This window comes from Chaetodon trifascialis, chromosome 9 (genome assembly GCF_039877785.1).
Source record: "Chaetodon trifascialis isolate fChaTrf1 chromosome 9, fChaTrf1.hap1, whole genome shotgun sequence".
Classification (NCBI taxonomy): domain Eukaryota; kingdom Metazoa; phylum Chordata; class Actinopteri; order Chaetodontiformes; family Chaetodontidae; genus Chaetodon; species Chaetodon trifascialis.
In genome coordinates this window covers 12778020-12804748 of record NC_092064.1, presented here as the reverse complement: position 1 = coordinate 12804748, position 26729 = coordinate 12778020, and the positions used below count along the sequence as shown (strand labels likewise).

At 42.3% G+C, this 26729-nt stretch overlaps 1 protein-coding gene across 1 annotated transcript in view; it reads left to right on the top strand.

The window, feature by feature from the left end:
* The window catches only part of veph1 (ventricular zone expressed PH domain-containing 1), a 67122-nt gene that overhangs the window by 27828 nt on the left and 12565 nt on the right, over positions 1-26729 (top strand). Inside the window, exons 5-11 of the mRNA XM_070970269.1 lie at positions 490-699; positions 6786-7006; positions 9216-9434; positions 10929-11302; positions 14772-14911; positions 15604-15738; positions 23016-23133. Coding sequence (XP_070826370.1) covers positions 490-699; positions 6786-7006; positions 9216-9434; positions 10929-11302; positions 14772-14911; positions 15604-15738; positions 23016-23133 — 1417 coding nt within the window. The remainder of the gene's footprint in view (positions 1-489; positions 700-6785; positions 7007-9215; positions 9435-10928; positions 11303-14771; positions 14912-15603; positions 15739-23015; positions 23134-26729) is intronic.

The following is a 26729-nucleotide window of genomic DNA, read 5'->3' as shown; positions in this document are numbered from 1 at the left end:
GTGATTGTAGCTGCATTCACAATAGTTACCAAATCATCTGCATCCCACTACTCATTTACTGGAAGTTATGTGGTATTGAAAAGATGCAGCTTTGAAATTTTTATAGGGTCAACCATGAGGAGCAGATATTTTTGATATTGACATGATTATTCAGAACAAGTGACTCATAAAAAAGCAGCAGGAGGGCCGGCAATGGTGGGCATTGTTAGTCTGATCCAGTCCAGTCTAGTGCAGTCCAGTGTGACCAGTCCAGATAATGAGGAGGGAGACAGTCAAGCTTTTGTTGCTCATTAGTCACCAGTCGGTTCATCTCACTCCAAGGTCACTCCTCTCACCTCCAGCCTTCATTAAAGACACCTCAAGCCTGTGTTTGGTGCTGTTTGTCAGTGAGCAGTAGAGGTTCTCACACTGTGACAGAAATGCTGCTATAATCCAAACTAATGAATAATGCTCTCTTTCCCGTCCGTCTGTTTCTTCTCACCGGAGCAGATGTTGAGCCCTCAGGTGCCCGCATTAGTCAGTTACCTGGGAGACCAGTCCCTAACTGAGGCCCTGCTGGGCACGCTCGTGGACGTATCACAGGCCAGCCCTTCCTCACTGGTCAGCTTCCTGCCAGCGCTGAGGACTGTGGGACAACAGTGTCCTGCTCTCCTGGGTCACGTGGCCAAAATGCATGGTGCCGTTGGTATCATCAGTGAGGTACAGACACACACACACGAAACACACGCAAATGAACAGCTTTAGATTGAATTGCAGCAGGGATTTGCAGTTGATGCAGAAAGTGGAAGTGTGAAGTGGAAAGACAAACAGGCATGGGTTTATTCTAGCAAACCTACACATCCAAATGGTTAAAAGTCATCTTTAATGAGAATGTTGTGTAAAAACTACACTTCACCAGGTAACCTTATAAAATGATACATAAAATTGTCCTCTTTGTACTTTGACATTGATTTTTCTTCAGATTCAATAAATGAGATATGACGTTTCCAGTCTGTGTGCCTAGCTAAGTTAAGTGTTGGGTCAGCTCTGTATTTACTGAGCAGACATGAGAGTAATATCCATTTTCTCTCCTCTAACTTGCTGCAAGAAGTGAAAAAAGTATAGTTCTCAAAATGTTGAACTATTCCTTTAAAGAAAAATTTACTATTATTCCCAAACTGCAATTAAGGAACACGAAGAGACAAGAAGAAAGAATCTGAAGGGAAAAAACCAAACAAGTAGCATTCCTTTAAATCAGTCTTATTCGCAGCTTTTCAGCACAAAAGAGGGAAAAAACCCACAAAATCACATGCAGGTGGTGTGTGTGTGGCTTCCTGCAGCAAACGTCTGCGTCGGTGCTTTGGCTGTTTGTTGTAAACAAAGACAGGCTGCAAAAACACATTCCTATAAAAATGGCATGGGAATAACAATATTGATGCACCTGAAGTCTGCTTGAGGTGGGTATTCACACACACACACACACACACACACACACACACACACACACACACACACACACACACACACACACAAACATGCAGGAGTGATTATTTTAATGACTGGGGAGGATTTGGCTGCGCACTCACATGACTTGTTCTCTGTTGTCCTGCCAAGTATAAAACACACACTCTCACTCCGGACAGGCCGGGCAGATCCGGAGGTTGTGACTGCTGTGTAACACCTACATCAGTTCGTCTGTGCTAAACAAACACGTCCCGACTCCTCTGAGAGTTCTTTCTCTCTACAGCTGAATAGATGTGAAGAAACACAACAAACTGCTGTCTTGGTGGGGGAGCGAAAAACTAATTTGATGGAACAGAGAAGGAGCAGCTCTGTTAGCTGTAGCCTAATGATGCAAGCATGCCACAATTTAAGGGAGCATTAACCTCAAGAAAGGTTCCAATACATGTTGTGAGAAATGGAAAATCAGCTTTATTACAGAGGAGAAAGTGTGTTCTTCCTGCCTGGTGTTGTGTATACTAATTGTTTGCACCAATTTGATGCAGCAGGTTTTCATTTCTAAAAACTATAACTATTGCTGCATCCAACGTACATTTTTGAAAGACTCACAATAGCGAGGCTAAATTTGTCCCACAAGCCTCATTTTGGCCATCCCATGGGTTAAACACTTGGCTGCCCTGCAGACTTGGCTGCTCATTTGCCACTAATAGTACTTCTTCTGTTGTAAAAAGTGATGTTTCAGTCATTAACTGACCATGGGCCCCTGGGCCCCTCTGCAAAAACACTTGAGCTGCTGATTACAGGTTAATTAGCCAACAACTGGAGCAACATGCAAGGTGGCTAACTGATGAGCTGGAGAGGGAAGGAGTGATGTAAGCATCACAAACATTCAGCCATTAAGCCTTGGCATATCAGTGGCCTGACTCAGGAGCCCACCTTCATTTTCAACAAGCCAGCGATGTGGCTTTAAGGATGTCCAAGTTTTCACTTGTTCAACACTTTGGTTTATGACCTGCCAAACAAGGACATTCCCATCAGCATCAGGTGTATTTGGTGTTTAACGCTAACTAGGGTAACATGTCAGCAAGCTAGCATGCTAAACTAAGAGGTACCTGCTAAAAGTCGGCATGTTAGCATTTTTATTATGAGGATGCAAAAATGCTAATGTTAGCTTTTATCTCAAAGCACTGCTTTACAAAGCATGGCCTCACAGAGCCGCCTGAGCATGCCTGTAGACTCATACAGTCTCTTTCATCTGAGGGTTTAAATTAACTTCTAATTCCTCTGTTTACATTATCTTTCCTCCCCATCTGAAAGTGGTTCAGAGAAGATTTTCTCTTGGCCAGGCTTTAAAAAACCTACTAAATGCTTGCAAACCTACGAAGACACAAGACTTGAAGTCAAATCAATACAAAGAACGATACATATGCATATTTCATGTAGTAGAGAATCAACACGCTTATCGGGGAAGTACACCTGATATGCCTCGCACATGACTTCAGCACTCTTAACACTCCATGACTCAGTCATACAGGCAGCAGCTTTCATCCTTTAGGGTCTTTTTCTGATGCCAAAAATGGCACAACATTATAGTGTCCAGTTCCTACAGTAAAGATGAGAGCGATGTGTTTGTAGTTCTGTTTCTGAAAAGTTGGGCACATATTATGTAAATACTGGATTTAAACATTGATTTGTCCTCGGGCAAAGGGTTGTCATCCCGGGCAGACAGTAAACACCTGTGCAATCATGGAAATACCTTGGAAGATTCAAACTGCACTCAGGGAGTGTACAGAGGGTTGAGGTCACATAAGGTTCTGGCCTGACATATGGGTATGTAATGCATGAGATAATTGGATCAACTTGTGTTGTGTAGAAATACTAAGTAATACATGATTGTCCATGCAACACTGTGTAATGACAGGTAGGATGAAGTCACACATTACAGTCAGTCAGTAATCTGTGTGCTGGGTGATGAAGGTGACAGCAGAGGACTATCACTTGCTCTTTTCCTCTGGGTCCATTTAAGGTAGTTCAGCGTCAGTTTGGGGTAAATTAACGACAGGGGGAAATATGGCATAACTATCTTTAGATGATGCACACACATACGCAGATACACACACGCAGACGCACACACACACACACACACACACACACACACACACACACACACACACACACACACACACACACACACACACACACACACACACACACACACACAGAGGTTATGGAGCTGGAAACCATGAGAAAGTTTTCTGTTACTCCAGGGCACCTCCAAAAGCTGCTTTCCTCCTCATTCTTTTTGTGGAAGAACCTGCCAACGCAGCCTCAGCGCGAGCACACGCACACACACACGCTCACGCATGCACACAGTTGGTCAGACCTCAGTGTCCTGTCTTTCTTCACATTGGAACCATTTGGAAAATAACCCATGTTTTTCTGGGAAATGCCTCCACAGAGGCCTCCTGGTGATGGCAGTGGAGAGTACCTCCTGTGGGTTTGTGTTTGTGCCCTACACACACACACACACACACACACACACACACACACACACACACACACACACACACACACTTTACTGGGATACGTTTGTACTTAATTGTAACAGGATTGCACAATACTCTCTCTGGCTCCCTTTACCTCCTGGAGGGAGTCTATATTATATTTCTAGACTTATGACCGTATATCACCATGTTCATCACAGTACCCTGACAGAAAGAAGCCCCTGTCCACTGAGCTGCTGTCTAACCCCAGTCCTGTGCTAAATCCTAGTTTTGAGAATTTGAGCACATTTTTATTTGGTGTTTGCTGTTTCAGAAATGTGTTGATTGAAGTCTGTCATCATTTGTAAGGCTATCGTTTGTGGTGATCTTGCACAATGCTGTATTATGTTCTCCTAACCTAACTAAGTGTGTAACTAAGACCACATCACATGTGTACAGTAGGACACATGCAGTTAGTCATAAACTAACTGCATTAAGTGAAGTAAATGACATCTGGATTCATTTTAGAGGTTTGCTCTTCTTTTCCTCATTAACATCTTTTATTGAATTAGTCAGCTAAATGCTAACATCATGTTTTGATAAGGGAAGTGTGATGTGAGGATATATCACCTTCGATGCGCTTCAGTGACTCAAAGTTGAAATCATCTTCTCCCTTGATAGACTCATTTTCACAAATAATTAATGCGCCCTGGGAAGGAAAGCACACATTCATTCACACAGCAGTACCTCCATGGGGCTTGTTTGGGACCGAGGTGAGTGGTTGTGTGCCAAGCTGCAGCTCCAGAGGAAGCAGAGAGATCAGTGTGTTGATGGACAACCAGGCGAAACTAAGCGACTGAGCAAACAAGGGAAGAAAGAATGAAAGAAAGCGGCAGGTTGGTGAGCAGAGAGAGGATCTGGCTTGTCGCTGGACCAACGCAGTGTTTCCTTTCTTTCTTTCCTTTGTTTTTGTAAACTCTGAATCATTCAATATTCAAATGAAGTTTTTTAACAATTATCTGTTGCACACAAACACATGTGCTACTGCCAGAGGAGACTGGCTGCCACTGTTGTTGGAGTTGTGTGACTGGAGTGTTGGACATTAAAGGGCCAGGTTGTGTCTTTCGCAGAGGATGTGTGTATGCGTCTCTTTATGTATTGGTGCACACATGAGTGAGAAAGAGCTGATTTCTTTGTCCAGATCTGTATCTGTTCTGTTACTTTGGAGGAGTATCTGTTACTCTGCCATCATTTTCTTGGAGAACATGAACAGTTCTAATTAAATACAACAGCTCTTAGGAGTTTTTTCTTCATTTTTTTAAATACTTCCTGTTATTGTCCTCTTTTTGTCAGGTTTTACATAACAGTTTAATCATGACTTAAGCCAGTGATGTTTTTAGGGCGTCAAATCAAGGCCAAGGGCTTTTCCAGACAATTAAACATGATCTGTCATGTTCAATGATTAAGAAGGGCTTCATATGACCTGGCAGGCTTTTAATAGCGTTACTGTAAAATGTCTCACTTGGAAACTGTAAATGATGCAAGTTGTGCTCATGCTGTAATGTTTGGAAGTATTAATGTCACCAATAAATACCCAAATTGTGGTGCAGAAGGACCTCACATCCTAGTAAAGCCTTTGTACCTACAGCCTGCACTCCAGGCAAACTCCTGTTTCTCGACCTCAAACTCCTAAATACCCACTTGGCATGTTGTAACAGTATAAAGTCAGGTTCCAGCTTTTCTGGTACTTTTAGCATCCATGTATAAATTTAGCATCCTACAGAGAGTGCTTGTGAAACATGCCCAAACTGTGCAGTAACTGCATTCTTTCTCCTCATTACAAGGTGTTGCTTGAGCTCGGTAAGCACAGGTTGGCTCTGTCTGTCTTTCTGCCCCTCCATCAATCAGTTTGTCCCTCAGTCAGAGGAGGAGAGGGAGGTCTTTTTTCAGTCCCTTTTACAGGCGCAGAGACTTCAGTTTGTCTCCAGATGGGGGTCTTGTTGGCTTTGGTTCTGCCTGAAAACACTGCGGGAGAGCTGTTGCAAAATCATGTCACCTCAGTTCATCTGTTATCATAATGATCTCTGTGTTGACTGGTTTACACCACTTCAAAATGTCTGTTTTTTGTTAAATATTGGGTTAGGATCCAAAGTGGGTAAGGATAAAAGCTTGACCTTCAACTAGTGATTAAATGAAAGTCTGTGTTGCATTAACAGGACTATTGATTAGGATTTTGCATATTTCAGGAAGCAGTGCATGTATGTACAGTAGGTATGAACCTTTCTTTAGAGATTATTCAGATCAAATATGTATAACAGAGTATCATTCTGTGTCAGAGGTGAGGAGGTTGTTTATGTTCTGGATATAGTTGGCACAGAGGGCAGGCTGCGAATGATGAAATGTGTGCTTTGTGTGCTTTTACAAAGGCCAGTGGGCAAACTCAAGACATTTGGGAAAAGAAGAAGTTTCTATTTTCTAAGTTTGCTGAGAGCCAAGTGCATGTGTTGTTTATTCTTGTTTGTTGTGATTTAGAAACAAGAAAAGCTGTACCAAACGCTCAAAACTGCTTGGAAGTGTGTAACTAATGTGTGTGGAATTAGATCATAAAATATACTCTTTACTCACCAAAACACATGTAGTGAAACAATAGTTGCTAACCGTCCTGTAACACAACACCGGCCTCATTTTCACTGATTTTTGGTGCACTCAGAAACAACCACAAAATTAGAAACAACCATTAGACCACGTGTTTTTATGCGTAATGAAACAACTTTTTGTCTTTCTTTCTGTCTTTTCATATTTCTTTCCTCACTTTTATTCCGTGATGGATCATGATGTTTCTCTGTCGTGTCCTTTCTCCAGACTCATGCTCACAGCTCCTTGGTCTACCTGGTGTCCCTTCTGGGCAGCATGGAGCACAGCTTTCACCACACGCTGCTGCTGGAGATCAGAGCTCTGACTGACCGCTACCCGTCATTACTGGGAGGCTGCGGGAAAGACATCTACAGGATGAGCAATTCGTTCACTGCTATAGCCAGACTACTGGGAAGGAGACTGGAGGAGAGCACGGCCATGCACTGCAGGTTAGAGAGACACACTTTTACCCACATGGACATGCTCTGCTTTAGACCATTCATGTTTTCCTGTTGTTTGTGTACACACTTATGCAAAATATCCAGAAATACACCCACATGCTAAAATCAAGGACATATTGTAATTATGCATGAACACATGAATACAACCATCCTTTTTGTGTTTTTCTACAGATTAAACAAAAAAGATATAATGTGTTAATCAGTGAACTTTAGAGGTCCTGGTAGGCAGTTTGACCTTTGGTCAGACTAGCTGTTTCCCCCTGTTTCCAGTCTTTGTGCTAAGCTAAGCTAGCCCTGCTTGCTGGGGGTCACATCAAATGCAACATACAGACTGAGATGAGAGTGGTATTCATCCTCTCATCTAACTCTCAAGAATAAAATAAAGCACATTTTGTTGGACTCTTCTGTTAAATATATGGATTTAAGGACACACAAACTAATGAGACACGCTCGATTAAGTGAATCTGTGCATCTAGTTGCTCCTTCCATGTTTGGTGCTGATCTGACACCAGTGGAAATCTGGACTTGAGTCTCATTGAGAAGTAGTAACTTGAGGATATTTAAGTTATACTGCATGTTTGTCATTGCAAACAACTACAGCACTGCAACAAGTGCTTCCAAAACACTATAGATTCATTATCAATGTTCACAAATGTTTCCGCTCATGTCTCTATTGGTGCTTGTATAAGCTGTGATGGTCTTTTCAGTGCGTGAACCTCTGTATTGTTGAAAAAAGGCAGTTTCATGTTGACTTCACTTGACTTCACCAATCAGGATTTAACAATGTTTGAATCAAAATCTCATAATAATTGTATGCTTGTGTTGTCAGGCTGCTGCCACTCAAATGTGATCAATCCACCAACAGTTCTGTTGAAACAAATGTGCTCAATTAGTATTAAATTCTTGATAAATCATTTAAATCTTGATGTTTTTCCCCCCCCAAACTTAAATGTTGCTCATAGCATATTAACAGATGATGCAAAAATATGCAGAATTTGAAAGTTTTTAATGGCTTTAAAATGTGTTCAGAAATGATGAAGGATAAATTACTCCCTCTGTAAACAACTGGATTGAGGAGCAATGACATCAGTATTAAAATCATTTCTATACAGATTTCTGTTCCAAACTTAGGATATTTCCCTAGAAAAGTGGCTGATTTATCTGCATGTCACAGAGAGCAGTCAGGGGTTTTGAAACTTGTTTGAAACTTGCACAGCGCCAAGAAAATACACATATTGAGCGCACACATTCAACTGATTAGTGGAACCAAACACTAAAAAATGTGGGTTTGCAACAACATACTGTCATTTATAGACCACTGAAATGTTTTTCTTTGTCATTCTGTATGTCGCCTTCTCTCCTCGTGACTTCTTTCACATAATTGCAATATTTACAATACACGCAAGTCACGGAAAGGACTTCAGAATGCAGTGTGAGCACGGCATGCGCATGTGCTTGTGTGTGTGTGTGCATATCAGTGTGCATAAGTTGACTGGGATTCATCTGGCTGCGATGTGGGAATGACACGCACAGCTTTCTCTGAAATCAGAACATTGTGTGCAGGGCTGGAGGCTTCCAAAGGCTTTGCTTGGGGTCTTCTGGAAGAAAGATTTAGGGAAGGAGAGATTGAGAGAGGCAGGGTGGTTTAATAGTGAAAGAGCAGGAGGTGAAGACAGAAGAAAACCAACATCGAGGCAGTTGGAAGTCCTTTTTCAGCAAACAAGTGGACTGTTTAATCAAGTTATAAAGGCCACTTTACTTTCAGTGGAGAAAGAAATATGGACAGAAAGAGAGAGGAAGAGATGTGGGGAATAATTACAGTTAGAGAGCAGAAGAGTGGAAACAGGCACCATAGTGAGGGACAAAGAAAAACAAAGCCAGAGAGAGAGGGGAGAAGGTGAGATGTAGCCAGTGAAAGAGGGAGAGAGGGGGGACACATGGGGTGAGAGACACAGTGATAGAGCCAGTCATCATGAGAAAGCAAGGGGGAGGAAAATGGAGGCAGGAAGGGGGAGGGTGAGGCCACTGAAATCCATCCAAATGTGCCAGTCCAGCTTCATCTCATGTGCCCACCACCTGCAATCCAACCCTTTGCCCTCTGTGTGTGTGTGTGTGTGTGTGTGTGTGTGTGTGTGTGTGTGTGTGTGTGTGTGTGTGTGTGTGTGTGTGTGTGTGTGTGTGTGTGTGTGTTTTGCAGGCTCGACGAGGCATGCCCGCCATCTCCCCGTGCATCTCTTCCAGGTGGGGGAGGTGGAGGGTCAGAGCAGCGGCTGCAGGTGAAGATCCAGGCCTTCGAGGAGAAAATGGGGGAGGAGGGGGGAGAGGAGGAGGTGGAGGAAGACTCCCCTGGCCCCCAACGACGCTACAGCCTGAGCCAGGCCGTCAGGGAGGAGAGGCGAGAGATGAGATTCAACAGGTCTGTCAGTGTGGAACATTACGTGGCTCTGCTGAGTGTCTGCTCGGTAAAAATCTCTTTTTATGAAGGATAGACTGTGTAGCCTGATGGATTTTATTATGTTTCTTAAAAAATGCTCATGTGCTGAGAATACACACAACTTGGAAGCTCAAATCTGCTGGATATGTTTGTATGTAAGTTGTTGAAGTGCTGAGCTAATCATTGTATGTAATGATTTTTTTTATAAAACCTTAGCAGGCAGTGACTGGCTGCAGTCTATAACTCACAGACTCTTCCCTGGTGGTGCTCTTACGGCCTGTACAGCTGCCATCTTGACTTCTAACTTGCATTGGGCACCTTTGACCTTCAGTCAGGTCTTCAGGAGGTGGATCAGCCCCTGAAGTAGTCTGTGTACTCCATCAGAAGTGCTTGTCAGATGGTTGGATAGCTTCAGAAAGCTCATCCCCCCCACACCTTCCCAACATCAGATGGGGCAGAGAGGGGAGGGCTGCGTCCACCCTTTTCTGTAACTGACAATTTAACATTCATACCCAAATAAGGCTGTGCTTGGTCAGCTGTGCAGAGGCGAGAAGGAGCCGGGGTCTTTTTCATTCCTGATATAACTGTTTCTGTCACTTTTTATGTGCACAACTGAGTGCAACACTATGAAAGTCTTTCAGGGGAGATCTTAAATGTGAGCCATTATCCCCGTATTTAAACGATTCCCCTCATCTGTGACGGCCGGCTATGACTCACTTGTACAAACGGTTGAGGTCAAGTTACTGACCTGTGCAACATTCAACTGTTTGGTCAGTAAAAAACTCCTTGCTTGTGTGTTTATGATCAGTTATGCTGCATTGTCCTGGAGCTAGACACTCACACACTGATGCTTAAAGTATGCTTAAAGAAGAACCACAAAATGAACACATCACTTTTTAAGTACTTCTTGACTGTCCTTTGTAGGCTGAAAGCACTGATTCCTTCTGCTGCAGAGCGCAGCTTCTTTTTTTTTTTCTTTTTTTTTGATAAATAGCCTTATGATGAGTGGGATGTCAACAAAGAGCCTCTTTGAATCAGGGTGTTGACTCACCTTGTCCAATGTTCTGACTGTATGACTAGTTTTAGGTCTGTTAGCAATAGTATGACTCAATATTACTTTACAAGGTGCAATGGAGGGCATTATGAATTCCCACTGCAACTGAAACAGTTTTCTTACAACAAAAAAGCTACTGATTAGAAAACATCAGCATCTTTAGCGTGTCCACAATATTCCTGCCATGAACTGAAACTCAGACATTTTGCTCTTATGTGTATTTTTCTTAATTGTTACTAAAATCATTGCCAACAGTGTCCCCTTGAGGCTCTTTGCCTCAGTGGTTCACCCACAGAACCCTGCAGTCAAACCTGCACAATTTGCTGCACGGTGTCAAAAAACAGGAAGCAGACAGATTTTTAATTGTTCAGATCTATAATTTTACTGCGCTTTGACTGTTTTTATTTCATGCTCTCTCGTAGGTCAAAAAGCCTGGCTCTCCACGCTGTGCGCTCGCGCTCCATCAACTCAGACACCGGTGAGGACGGTGAGGGGTTGGAGCAAAGCCCAGACATCTTCTCCAACACGTTGGTGAATTCGCACTCCGAAAACCAGGAAGCGGCGCCTGCTGAGAGGAAACCGGCGGCTGACGGCTCCATGCCCGTCACCGCTGCCTCGGACAGAGGGTTCAAAGAGGCTGAGGGAGGTGAAAGCAGGGAGAGGGATGGAGAGAAGGAGGAGCAGGAGGAAGCCGACAGACTCTTCATCCATTTAAGAGACAATATGGAGACGATCAGGGAGTTCTGTAAAGACATGGTGCAGCAGATCCCCACACCGGAGCAGTGTGTGATAGAAGGTAACGTGACCAACAGCTTTGCCAGTGCAGGGGAGGGTTTGTGTAACCTGCTGAACCTGAATCAGATTACAGTCAGACGTGGTGGTTGAGGCTGATTAATGATGCGGCATGAGTGCACCTCCTCTTCCCTGTCTTTCCTTCCCACCTTCACTCTTAGTCTCACACACACACACACACACACACACACACGCACACACACACACACATACATAATGTATCTTGGAATCTGTGTGTCCAGGGTGAATAGCTTCATATTGTGGTGTGATTTTGTGTGGTTCACTGATTTGTTTTAGTATAACAATGGAGAGCTACAGCCCAGAGGAATACGTTATATTAGGAAACACATTTTAGTATGATCATTGTGTTGTTGGTTTTAGTCTCAACATGTTTTTTTTTTTTTTTGGGGGGGGGGGGGTGAGACAAACATATATAAAGCATTCACAGACCTGTCCTTTTATTCAGCTGCAGACTCCATTGAACTCTCAACCTGGAGCCAAACTCTGTTGAGCAAATGTCATGGAGCTGATTTGTTAATGGAAATATTAATCAAGGTATAGAGACAAGGATTGTTTTAAGGTGGGCAGGGCCTTCATATTCAGTTACATCTATACAACACTGTCATGTTAGATTAGAAACAGATGAATGTTATGCACACAGATGTAGAATGCATGAAGTACATGTATACATGGGCGCAGTGTTGTGTGTGTGCATGCATGCCTTCATGCCAGAGTTGTAGCAGTGCGCACTGACTAGAAACAGGAGGTCAAGCAGTTCATGAAATGAGAAACCTATTACGTCTTCAAACTAATCTAATCCATTTTCTAAAACTTTGTATTTCATTTTAATTTTCTCCCTCTCATTCTTCTCATATTCAGGGATTTGATGTTTTATTTTCATTCATGTCTTATGATTTCTTCCTATTTTCAATTTGATTTGCTTCACTTGAATGAAGACTTAATTTCCAGCTTTTAGCAGTTCCTGTCGTCACCTGGCTTTCCCAGATTGAATCAGATTTTTTTCAACTTAATTCGGCCCCCTCCCAGAATGGTAAATGTGAATGTGACATAAATCACGCTGCTAAATTCAGCCAACGCAAACACGAAATATGCTGAGATGAATTTGAACATTTGTCTTGCATGTAAACAGATACACATCCTTGACAAGACAGATACATTCAAGCATAAAATCCACTGAGCTGGGCAGGCAGTTTACAATACCACAGAGCATGTGCAGACATTCACGTGCACGAAGTCAACACGTCACCTCACACTTACATACACAGTATGCACTTGAACAGTTCAAGCCTTTCTGTATTCTTTTGTCAGAGCCATCTGCAGCAGTGAACCCCACCTATGAGGACATGTCTTCATTCTTTTGAACATATTAAGAACAGACAAAGCTCACACACACACACACACACACACACACACACACACACACACACTACTCTACAATAGACGCAGACACAAGAGGTGATGATATTTTGATTGACAGGAGGGGATGTTATTGCTCCGCCTTTGGCCTTAATGTCATTTTAACTGAGAGGCAGCCAGGAATCCCACACACACACATATACACACATGTTTTCACACCCTTAAAACAGGAAACAAGAGAAAAAAAATAACAAACTCCTCCTTTGGCCTCTGCTTAATTGATTAAATCAGAAAATGAATGTAAATACTCTTTTATAAACATGCACACACACATTCATTCCTCATCCTATAATTGGTGCTTTGCATTTGCTCTCTTAGTATTACGTCTCTTAATGAGAATCAACCCCAGGGCACTTAGGACATGATGTCACAGGTGTTCTCAGCTGGATAATGTCATCGTGCTGCGGGCTGACCCACACATCTGCTGCCGGCCCTCCATCTCAGGGGATGAGGATTATACAGAAAAGTACGCATGCACACGTATACTAAATCTAAACATCGACACACACGTCGACACAAAAATATACGGCGTCGCCAACTCTCGGATCCAAACTCTGAGAAACATGCATGTGCTAATGAGTGAAGCAGCATAAACACACACATATCATAGTTCAGACATGTTTAGTTTCAAACATAGTTTCACATTTTGCCCACATATGAAATCAGCCTTTGCCTCAACCTTTGTTTTGTGTATTTTTAAGGCATTTTGGTTTATCCCAAGATTTGATGGTGCTGACCAAGGAATGTGATACAATACTGCGCTATATCACAGCCTCTATCTTAACCCTATAACTGCCTCTGCAGAGAGAACACATGAGGAAGATACAAATCTGTTAATAATAATATATAATAATAATAATAATATGGAAACATGGAGAAGTGAGTTTCATGTTGTCATTAAACCTCCAGCAGATATCCAGCATTGCTTTAGGCTTTTTACTATTTTCTGAGTTGATGAGCTGATTCCTGTAACCTTTTTGAGAAATGCACTTTCTATCAGATTGCTTTCTATCAGAGAGTATCAGAGATGAGAATATATCGAAACCACTCTTGCATCTCTAAATGTATAAAGTATACTATGTGTATACAGCCAGTTAGCTTAGCTTAGCAGAATGAATGTAAAGGGGGCTGTGTCCAGGGGTAACTACCTACCAGAGTCTCTAAAAGTCTTTTTTTAATGTGCTGCACTCTTTCTTGGCTAGAAGCAGTTGCAAGGCGATGAGCAGAGATGCTGTTTTAGTTGGAGCTGGCATATTTTTTTCTGTATATATAGCCTGTATTTGTTCATGTGGATGTTTCTGAAAGGCCTTATAGATAAAAACAGCGCATCAATTAAAAATTTGAAGCTTGTAAATTTCAGTGTGCAGACAACCTCTCCTTTTCCTCTGTCTGCTGTCGTTTTGTGGTGTACATGTACTCAGCTGGGGTTCGATGCACACACCTTCTTTACTCTGAGTGTTGCCTGCCCTCTCATCTAACAGCTAACCTCTCATAAACGTATGATCAAACTTGTCAAATTGTTGCTTTAAAAGACGGAAGAAATCCTAAACCTCTTTCACCAGCAAATCAGACCCAGCTGTGCTGCATAAAATTCATTTTACATGCTTATCATACAGCTAAAAGAACTCTGTGTTTTACTTTGTCTGTGTGGCATGTAGCAAAAATGAAATACTGAAATGAAGCACTCCAAAAGTGACCTTCATTATTTCATTCTGATCTACCGGATGATTTCCACGGGAAGCGCAATGGTCACTGGTTTCTTTGGCGAAGGCTCGTAGGAGGTGGATGTGGGAAGAGAAGACGTTTCCAGATGATAACTAGACACATTGTCCTTGCATTCTATGAATCACCCTGTAAATATGTTCCCAACGTTACATGAGTCCATGAGTACACAAGTCCATATGTGCAAGAGACGAAGAGAAAGGCACAGAGAATGCAAACTAACTCTGCCTTCGCTTGGGAATTTCAATTTAAGATGAGCCTCTGCTAAATATTAATGATTTTGCCATTTTTATCTGTTTCTGTGTCTGTGACAGATTCGAATCGAGGATGTGTGGCCAAGCTGTCGTTCTCTTGCCCTCTGAAGGGTCACTACTGTCTGTACGCCAAGTCCAGTTTCAACCTGACCAGCCGACAGCCTCATGTCTGGATACACATCATGCTGCTTCATCTACAGGTAGAGACGCGTAGCTGCAGTGCACATAACATGTCGTTGTATCTAAAAGCATTTTCTACACATCCAGTTCTATCAAACTAATCTTGTCAGAATGCTAAAATACTTCATAATGTTAAGCATCCATCTGCAAAGAACAATATTTCTAATGTCAGCATGCTAACATTCTCACAATGCTAGCATTGTTCACTACCCTCATTTAGCGAGTTAGCAAGCTAACATTTGCTAATTAGCACCATAGTACAGCTGAGGTTGATGGGAAGGTCATCAAAGTTATTATGGTTCATCCTGATGGTAACATAAATGTGTGCACCAAATTTCATAGCAATCCATCAACACACTGAAATATTTCACTCAAAACCACTATCATCACCTCATGGTGGCGCTAGAGATTCATCCTCTGGGGTTTATGAATGTCTGTATAATATTTCATGACAGTCCATCAATAGTTGAGATTTTTCGTTGTGGACCAAAGTGGTGGACTGACATCCTGGGAGCCATACCGTGGCTAAAAATATAATAGCAGTTTTATTTTACATAAGCTCCCCTTAAATGTAGTTCTAATGGACTCTAATGGATTTAGATGCCACTGAAATAGTCTTACATTGCAGAAAACCTTCTTGTCATATAGCAGTAAAACTCATACTCATGCTTTTCCTGTTGTGTAATGTGTCCATGCTCTCTCGTTTGACCAGAGTACGTCCAGTGTCCCCCTGTGCTCCAGGGACGAGTGTGTCCAGAGGCTTGCTTCTCTTTGGGAGAAGACGCAGCTGAAAGGAGCTCACAGCTTCCCCATGGCCATGACACAGAACACCACACCACACAGGAAGGTACTGCACCGCAGTGTGTGTGTGTATGTGTGCACATGCTGCCTCCTCCTAAAAGCTATCTGTCTCCAGTAGAGGGGATGAAGTCATTGGTAGTGAAAAAACACAAAACTCCAAGAAAGGAAAGTGTCAAAGTTCAACATCCACTTTGTTTAAATATGGAATTCACTAAATGGACATTTTTGTATACAGGGCCTCTGCTCACCCCGACTCCTCATCTTTATCATGTCTGTGTGTGTGTGTATATGTGTGCCTATGTCAGTGTCAGTCTTTGAAAGTGTGGATGTGGGTGGTGTTCCTCACACTGCCCCTTCATAATGTGACAAGCTAAGTGGTCACTGGGAAACAATTAGACCCACAAAGAAAACACAGCTGTCGTTTGTCTTTCTCTAAGCGTGTGTTGTGGCTGCTGTGAGATGGATCAGCTTTGGTTACCATATGGAGCCTGGACCTTTCCAGTTATTCCAAAACAGGCACATACACGTGAACTGTACGCTGGGCAGGAAGACTCGTGCTGTGTGACACTCAGCAGTTCAAAGATGGCTGTAAACCTCTGCTTTTACCATCTCCGCTGTATCAGTCTCAGTAAAATTTCTGATTTACCTGCTCAGTCACCAGTAAAATCTGCTTCCTGCCGTTCTCGGCCGGGCCCAGCTGGACCACTCGTACCTGAAAGGAATAGTTTGGCATTTTAAAATATTTAATTGGTTAAGTGCTTAAGAGTTACTGTCGATGAGCAGTTAGCTTAGTTTAGCCTGGAGCAGGGGAAATAGTGAGTCTGGCTCTGCTGAAAGGTAACAAAATGCACCTAACACCACCTCTAAACCTCACTGATCAAAAAAGCTTGTTGAAGCCGTGCACAAACAGAAATCTACAAACTACAGATGGTGAAATAAATCCTCTTTTGAGAGATGAGAGATTTCAGCTTAACTGAACTTTCAAATCTAATTTTTGAAAAGCTAATTTTGAACAGGAGCATTAGGAGTAACATTAGTCCTCGTTTACTGGGCTATTCTCCACCATCAAGCTTTGTTATTCAATGAATAATAATAATGAATAATGAAATTTATTCCATCCTTGTAAAGTTTCAGAACAACCTCCCAACATAAAAGGCAGAGAGTCTCTAAATCCCCCGCCTCTCGCCCGTTGATGGCTGGGATAGGCTCCAGCACCCCCCACAACCCCGAAAGGGATAGGCGGTATAGAAAATGGATGGATGGATGGTTTCAGTCATAGTTTCTAGGGAGCATCAAGAAAAACCACAAAGAAAAGAAGATGAGATCTAACAGGACAGAGGGAGGAAGAAGTTCACAACCTTTCCCTCCATCCAGATGCTCTGCATTTCCTATTTTCTTTCTTTCCCTCCCTGTTAGTCCTACAGCTTCACTCCTGTCCCTGTCAGCCAATCAGAAACATGTGTAGTGGAAGACAAGGAGAGAAGAGATGCAAAAGGAGGGAGGCTGAGACACGTGAGACAGAGAAGGTTATCAAGTATGTCGATTATGAAGGTTATGCAGACATTGACAGGGAGGTTTAAACGAGGCCTACGGGACTTCATGAGGCTCCTGAGATTTAAGAGGGGGTTGTGTACGGACTCTGACGACTCGGTTTAGTAGTTTTATGAGACATAGAGATAATTGAAAGCTGGTGTGAGCAGAGATGAGAGGGATGGAGGAAACTGACCAGGGGTGAAGGAGAAAAATCATGGATGAGTGATGCTCAGGAGGAAAAGGATGACGCTAACAGTGAACAGGTAATGGGTTTAAAGCACTGCAATGGTAAAAGAGAGTTGATGAGTCTGTCCGGGGCTGAGAGATAAAACTAAGATTAAACTTAAAACTTGGAGAACTGCATCATCATTGTGTTTATCACAACAGACGTAAAACAGTAGGAGGAAGGGAAGTGGAGAGTGGACGATGAAAGAAAAGGACATTATGGATGAAACACGGGCAAGATAAGGGAAAACATAAAGGTAAAGCATGAAAGAAAAAGGAGAGAGAGGCGTTAAACTTTAAAGAGAGGAGAGGAAGAAAGGGGTGACTGAAGATGTAATGAGGGGAGAGCAGTGGGAGCTGGACGGACAGATTGGATAGGAACTGAGAGAAATAACAGTTATCGCTGATGAGCAGAGAGGAGACAGTAATTGAGCTTGTGCTGGCAACGAGAAGACAAGACGAAAGTGGAGAAAAGTGTAGAAATGGAGAGAAATGAGAGCAGAAGGTTCCAGTGTATGATGAGATGCTTGAAGTTAGCTGGAAATAAGACTGAAGAGAGTTAAGAATGAAACAGGATATAGGAAAAGAGAGGACAGATCTATTACAGGGAAACCAGAGCAGAGAGGACAAACTGAACTGAATTGAGTAAGGTGGACATGTATAGAGGAAGGCTGTGAAGAGGTAGTTTGAAATTTCCAAAGAGGATGTGCTCGGTGAAAAGAGGAAAAGAAGGGGGGGGGGGGGGAAGACGTGGCACGAGATATGACGGGAGACTGAGCAGCCTGAGAGGAGAGATATTTGACAAGTGTTGTTTCACCTTTTGTCTTTCTTTTGGCCAGAGTGAGAGCGGCTGTTGACTCAGCCTCAGCTGAGATAAGGTTTGGTGGAGGAGGAGGATGAAGGAGAAAGACTGAGACTGAGATTAGATATGTTTATTTGAGGGAGGAAAAGACAAAAAGGCGTACGATGGGAAGAAGGCAAGGGAAAGGACTTACAGGATCGTGTTGCCTCTGTCTGTGCCTGTTTGAAATGGCTTAAAATGTCAGGACCCCTGCGTTTCTCATACATTTATACCCAGACAGAAGATAGATGTCATGAGAGACAGAAATAAAGCCTGGGCCTTGTTTGCTTCTTCTCCTCCACTCCCCTCCCCAACACTCCCAGCTTCTCGTCCACTCACCTTTCTCCTGACTTGCACTCCCCTCTCTACTCCTCTTCCTGCCTCCACCGCCCACTGTCCTTTCTCTCCCACTGCTCTGGTGCTTCAGGAGCCCTCCAAAAAGCCTCTCTGTCCTCCCTCTGCTTTGTCTTGTTTTAGCTGTGGGATCACACCAGCCCAGACACCCGTCATCATGTTCATGTTTCGAGTACTCAGTAGTCATTACTACATTATTGCATGAGCATTCAGTACTTGTGTCGGCCCACACCCATCTTCAAACTGGTAAACATCAATACAGCAGAGCCAGAGATATTTTCTTTTTTAGGCTGTTCTTCTTCCTTGCCAAAACCTGACACATACATTTGGTCGTCAATCTGGGTGTGTCATGCTAGGTGAAGCTAATGTAGCCTGGAGACGCTACTACGACGAGGGCTGCAGAGGTCTCGTAAAATCACTTCTTTCTATCTCTACGCCCCCAAACTTGTTTCATTTGCTAACTTCGTCTTCAGACCCAGCTGATGCTGACTCAGGTGGCATCACTTGAGGCCTTTATCATACCTCAAGCAGCTCTATCTGGAACAGGTTTGATGTGTAAGTTCCCCTTTATCAAGAATTACAACAATAAGTGAGGCTACAAGGGTCACAGAGGAATTATCTCCATTTTAAATATCTTTAAAATGCAAACAAGTTGCTTTTGTTTTGGACATATTTTGCAGACAGACTGCAGCTCGCTCCGTCGTCCACCTGCAGGCGTCATCAGACGTGCAGCTACAATCTTGCATCTTGATCAAATTAAAACAGAGGTGGATAAAGAGAGAGGGGGGTGCATTGACAGGGTAAAGGGGGTTACATGAGGATAGAGGGATTATATTCAGAATCACATAATCCAGCCATTGTTTCTTCATGACTTTATTGAATTCACCGCTGTGGTCCTGATGAATCAAATATGGGCTTGTGTTTGTTCACATCAGCCTGTTGCCCGGCTGCTAATTTGTCACACTAAACATCCACCTAAAAGCTCATTTGAAGTGCATTTAAATCATTTGCTCTGTGCAGCACGGCCTGTCGGCTGTGTGTTACAGCGCGGTGAGCCTGGCACACAGGCTGTAGTTTGAGGTTTTCTGGTAATGGACTCAGTTATGTGCCCTCTCACTCATTTCACTTTGTTAATGATTCATTTCTCGTTGTGTTGTGCAGCAGACTTGTGCTCTCTTTGTTCATTGAGGTGTTCTCTCTCACACATTGTTGCTCAACTTCTGACTCACGGTCTGTCTTTTGTCGTCTTTCCGCTTCTGTCTTTTCTTTTCTTTTCTTTTCTTTTCTTTTCTTGTAGCTTTTTTAGAGAATGGATGATTCAGATCAGCTTTGCTCTGTAATCAGTAAACAATGTTAAATCTGTTTTAATGACCTTGGCATTTGTTTAGGCATGAATTGGGTTGTCTAATGCAGAAAACACTCTCTTTTTATTGTCTCTGAAGGCCAAAAATCGTTGGAATGACAATTACCGCAAAGTTCAGAATTATTCAATGAGTAAATGTCAAGAGCAGATCCTATTTTCAGCCTCATGTGGCCACATTGGCAGTTTTTCCAGGCACAATTTGACTTTAATAACTTTTATCTGGGTAGCATTGTTTCCTTGAATGCGTATCCTGTATTAAATCTCTACAGTGATCACCATTCAGTGGAGGAAGTATTCAGATTTACTTAAAGGTGCAATATGTAAGATTTAAGGTTTAAAACATACAAATTTAACAAAAAAATTATGGCATCTACATATTGTGTGGCAAAGATATCTGCTGAAGATAGCATGCTAACCAGCTAGCCCAGGCCCGTCCTCTTGTAATACCACCTTTTACCTCAAGAGGCGATAGTCTGATAGTGTAGCTCAGGCCCACGGAGGTGTCTTCGTCGTCCCCTGGATGAGACTCCTGGTTGGAGCCACTGTAAGTCGCCTCGGTGCTGTATTCCCAGTGATAAATGCTAACATCTTTCGAATGGCACCCTCAGTTTGTAAGGTCGGCTTTTGTTTCTAATTTTCCAGTTCTGAGATGACCCTGATGACATCATTAGAGTTATTTTCTCAGACCTTAGAGAGCTCTTAGGTTTTTTATGTGAAATTCTAAAATGCAAGTGCAGTCACCATTTGTGGACATTTTAGTTTCATCATATTCAGGATTTCTCACAGTTATTTCCTGAAAACCACTCAGTCCACGTCCAAATACTAATGTTCATATAAACCCACAGATTGCCCGTCTCTCTCGGCCACATATGGTCCTGGTTTATCTGTATCCGCAGCAAGGCCCTTTGACCTCAATTATTTAAGTTGTAACAACACAGAGAAAGCTCTGATGTATGGATGAATCCAAATGCTCTGACACTCTTTTAATCAAAAGGGTGTGCATGTGTCTGTGTGCGTGTGCGCATGTGTGGGTGTTTCATGGGAACACATACATAAAACGCAGCTTTCACATTTACATCCTCGCTCGTTAACATCAAGGACTGAAGTGGCGTGGGTCTAGAGGTCAAACACACTGGTTGCTCAGCCATTGCAGCTACCCATTTTTCAACATTCCTCCTAATCCAGCTCCCTCTGGGGGCTTTGTGAGTCTAACTTTATCGGAGTGGGAAACACTTTTCTCGTTCTTAAATGGATCATCAGAAAATGTGAAAGGACTGCAGCGGGGTCAGAGTTCAAGAGAAATGATGAGGCAGAGCATTCTGCTGGATTGGTGGTCAGGATATTTAAACTATGTATTCATTATAGAGAGATTTGGTTAAATGCTGAAAATACCTTATGAACACGCGTGCACACACACACACGCACACACACACACACACACACACACACACACACACACACAGAGTGCTGTCATGAAGACTGATGACAGTAATCCATCATCTCCTTAAATATTCCTGTTTTTCTCCGAACCAGCCTAAGATAAATATGTATTATCTTGTGTCACTGAAGAGTGTTTGTGCGTATTTAACGTGAAGTATAACTCTTACCATGTGCAGGGGGTCTTTAGGGACTTTGAATGGGGGTCTTGGTTTCCATAGCTTTCTGGTCTGGCACATGCACACTGATGCACAGTTGCACGGTCCATAACTGGAACGTCAGTCTTTTAAGTGGCTCTTGGAGTTGAGGGTAACTCATCATTTGCATGTGTATCCCTGTGATTGTCTGTATGTGTGTGTGTCTGCACATGCAGCAGCTTCCACAGCAATTTTCTGTTGGCCGATTAAACCTCTCCTCTAAATTCACATGTCTTTTCCCATATCTCCTTTCTCTTTGTGTTATTTCTCTTCATTTTTGTGGAGTACAAACTAGAAAGAACAGCCTGATACTGTGAATAAAAACTTTGATCAATTCCCAATCCCTCGTTCACTACAGCTGGGTACACCAGTTTTCAAAAACACCCCTCTGTGCTCTGTACGGTGTTACCCTTACAAGTGTTTTGAACTACAGGTGACCCTCAGAGGTGTACAATACAAATAAACAACCAGCAGCACATTTTGGTTTAAAAAGTTTTCTTCTTTCTTTTTGCATCTATGTGCCCCACTTCTAAAGTGATGCTGTTAGTTAAAAAGCACATTTGAACTTTGAACGAATTCTGTATGAATCTATGCCGACCCTGTCTCCACAGATATTATATATAAGAGACTGGACATAATGTAATGATGCAAGCTTTATTTTCATAATAATAGACCTATTCAAATGCCATACTTAACTTGTTTTAATTAATATACTCTAAGCTAAGTGTGCACTGTGCGAAATGAAAATAGCACTGGGTGGATGAGACACAGGCTACGTTTACACATTTTTTTCATGGAAAATGATCATTTTTAAAAACTCCGGCCAAAGTGGCGATTTCTGAAAACGCCGGTTATGTGTTGGCATGTAAACAGGGTTAAATGGCATTTTAGGTTCTGAAATGCTGTGTATTTATCCCGGTTCGTGTAAACGACAACATTTTTGAAAACAATGTTGTGTGCACGATGTTATTTTTGAAAACGGAGGAGCTAAAATATCCGTTTTCCAAAATTCCCTGCTACGTGTAAACATAGCCTCAGTGTTGGCAGATTTTCCTGTTTCACAGCAGCTATTCTGACTTGTCATAGCAAGAAAAGCACAGGTGTTGCTAATAACATTATGAATGGCTCTGTCATGTGCAGGTATCCCAGTCAGTCATGACAGCGAGCCATCATGAACAACACCAGGACCCTAAAACTGAAGCAGCTAAATGGAGTTCAGTCTTCATTTCTTTTAAGATTTAAACTTGTGTGTTTCCTTCTGTGACATGTCAACATGTCTGCTGTGATAAAGGCCTTTTGGCAATATGAGAGAGAGTCTGAATATCATGACAGAGAGTTAATACATGTCCTGTTTTCTGTCCTTCTGTCTTCAGGACCTGGACAGTCTCCAGAGTCAGCTGGAGGAGGTGCGCTTCTTTGACCTGTTTGGCTACAGTGAGGAAGAGGGAGGCTGGCTCTGCTTCATGTGTAACAACCCCGAGAAGGCCACAGGTACACACACACACACACACACACACACACACACACACACACACACACACACACACACACACACACACACACACACACAAGCCCACTTATACCCAACCATAATTAGAGGACAATCAGTCTGTGTGCATAACCCAGTTGAAAAAAAACACGATTCTTTCACCTCCAGCCCAACATTGTCCTGTACAACAGTCTGCTTTCAGTGTCAGATTGAAAAGATTGGTAAACCAGAAAAAAAACATTTTCAGTCTTATCAACTTCATATTAATATGAGAATCGTCATTAAGAAAACAAAGATCATCAATACAGACGATTTTCATAGGATCAGCTAACACTCATGAATAAGAAAGAACATGGGGGAAGTTGAGAACTAATGATGATGAACATGCTTACAGGTGATGTAACCAATCCAAATCAGTAAATTTGTGGCAATGAAAGAATAAAAAAAGATGAGGCAGAGAGGAAACATAAAAATAAAAGACAACACATACAGTATTAACAACCAGAGTCTTCTATGGTTTCCTCTGAATGTCATTGTCGTCTTCTCTAAACAGAGTAAATGAAGTGCCATTGTAAAAGATTTTTCCTTCGTTTTCAGTCATTTCACCAGCTTCCCTGGGCATAGTTGTGTTTCCCATGGGTCTGATAGTAAAACCATGGCAGAGCTCCAAGGGATGTTTTCACTCAAAGTGCCTTCAAGGGGAATAATCTTTTCCCAGAACAGTCAAGGTAAATGGAGCAAAGAGCGGCTCTAACTGCCAGTCTGATTTTAGTGTTGTTATGAAGGGTCACTGCAATCAGTCAGTCACTGCCATCATGACTCAGTCCTGATTAGTTTATTTTGGACCAGCGACCCCCCTTCAATGACTGCTTTGTCCTGATGAAGTCAGACTTGGAATAGTGACTAATTCCTTTTAGATCACTTTGTGTTTATTGTCTGTCTACTCTACAGCTCTCCACACTGGAGACTTAAAACTGTGTAAGATATTACTAAAATATGTATTTAAAAAAAAAACATAAGAACCAAGCAGGAACTTCTTGGGCTGAAAAGTGAAGCCAACATGGAAGTGCTAAAAAAAACTGCAGTTCCTCAAATGTCCACTTGAGGCTGGCTCCAAAAGCCAGTCAATCCCCATAGACCCCCATATTAAAATGCCCAATTTCAAAGCAGAAATAAGCCTGGTTGCAGCCTGGTTGGTCTCTATAGCTAATTTCTCCCGTTCAAGTGTTCTTAACTCCATCCATCCATCCATCCATTATCTATACCGCCTATCCCTTTCGGGGTTGCGGGGGGCTGGAGCCTATCCCAGCTACAATGGGCAAGAGGCGGGGTACACCCTGAACCGGTCGCCAGCCGATTGCAGGGCCTGTTCTTAACTCATTTGTTTAAATTATATTAAGGCTTAAAATTATGCATAATGATGGGCATCGCCGCTTTGAGTGACAGCTTGCCACTAGGTTTCACCAACCAGGCTTCACTCATTCAGCCACACTCCACCTCTCTGCCTGTTTTTGGATTAGCTGGGTATTTGGTGGAGTCAGGCACTGCCGAAATGGCATTACACCACCACATTAAAAGGCATGTAAACATATTTTACACACAGTGTGTATTCACGCATCTCTCCCCTGATGCCCCTCACATGTTCCAAGACTGTGTGTAGGTGAGTGATGGTGCTGTGAATTTGCAGAGTCTATAAATCGATGAGTGACAGTTTGGCCTTAGGAGAGCAAATGTGAGTTTGAGAAAAAAGCTGTAACTTTGTGTATGTCTGTCTGTCACGCTAACATGGAAGCAGTTATTAGTTATATAAGAGGAGTCAGAAGAGGGCAGTTTGTGGCAGATGTTGCAGGTTGAGAAAGTGAACTTGAAATCAAGGAAGTGTAGTGTCACTGATAAGCAGCTGTAAACCTCCGTCCCAACAACAACATGGTGTTTTCAGACCCTGCTTTTTGATGGCTGCTAATGAGAAGCCAGCAGGTATTTCCCAGAAAGTTAAAGCCAGAGACAGGAAGTTGTTTGCCCGTGGAAGGAAACGGGCAGATGGGATGCAGTTAAATATAGTGTGTGTGTGTGTGTGTGTGTGTGTGTGTGTGTGTGTGTGTGTGTGTGTGTGTGTGTGTGTGTGTGTGTGTGTGTGTGTGTGTGTGTGTGTGTGTGTGTGTGTGTGTGTGTGTGTGTGTGTATTTATGTTTATGTGCTTCGGAGGGAGAAAAGTTCAGATTATAGATGATGACCACATCAATATGTAGCAGGCTAAATCTGATAATAATGAACAGACAACTTGGGTTGTGTGAGTTTGGGTTATTTTGAAAATAAAGCAATTATTTAAGAAATGATTTCACAATAACAACATTGTGTAGCGCTGCGATAACTGCTCCCAAATGACACAACATACAAATAATTACACTCATGGTTTGGAATATGAAATAAAGATTCAATTTAATGAGCTTTCTCGTACAAAAAGTTATATTTACAGCTTCTCACTAAAACACATGACTGAGTGCAGTTCCTTCCTTAAAAAAAAAAACATCTGCAAATGATGATTTTTTAAAAACATCTTGAAGCCAGCATTGTTTACATCCCTGTGAGCTCTTAGTCTTCTTCTTTCCTGCTAATTAGTTGTTGCATTGCAACATTTCCTGCTGCAAAATGGAGTATCAAATAAAACTAATAACTATTTCCAGTCATAAATATTGATGAAATTATCCATGCAGTACACTGTTTGTATATTTGTGTTTATGTATTTGCAGCCCAGTTACTAGAATAAAATGCTGTTGTTGTACGTTTCTGTAAACCACAGATTTGTTAAATTTGTACGTTTTATACCTATCAAATCAATTTTTCCACAGCAAGTATCAAAGTGAGATCAAAGTTCACATTACCAGCACATGTTTATGATTCTCATCAGGAGGAGAAGATGGCAAGTTTCAATATTATTTATTATTAATTTATCATCGTTTGCAGGGACGTTGAATGCCAGCATTTATTCTGGGTTGGTATTTGTGTCATATTTGCTTTAATGTAGCTCACAGTCAGAGATCCGCACTGATTGGAGGACCTCACTCACACTGTGTGTCGCTTAAAATAATAGATTCTCACTGGCATGAGAGGAAATGTGCAAAACGGGATTAAGGCTAATTCCAATAAGACTATTGCCTTACTTTCCGCATTTATTTTTGATCCTGCTGTCAGTTCTGATTTAAGTTTTGTGTCTTACTCCAGTGTTCATTTCCACTGCCGCTTTAGCACAATCCTCTGGGGCCAATACAGACCCAAAACCAACCAAAACTCAGCCTCTTCCCCATAGTAATAGTCTGCATGGCAATCATCAGTATGACAGGATATTACAGTGGTGGATACATGGTTTAACTCGCTTTAGTAGAAAACGGGAAGATAGCAGAAAGAATACGTGTTAAAAGCCCCAATATGTAACCTGGTTCGGTCTGGACTGGCATGTGTCTAAATGCCTCCCTACAGTTTTGAGCACAATGTGAGCACTTGGAATAACACTGCACACTGTCTAAATGTTTCCACAGTCATCAGCATTGGAGATATGAGATGATTAAGTGAGTGATGACTGATCTTCATCTGTTCGAGT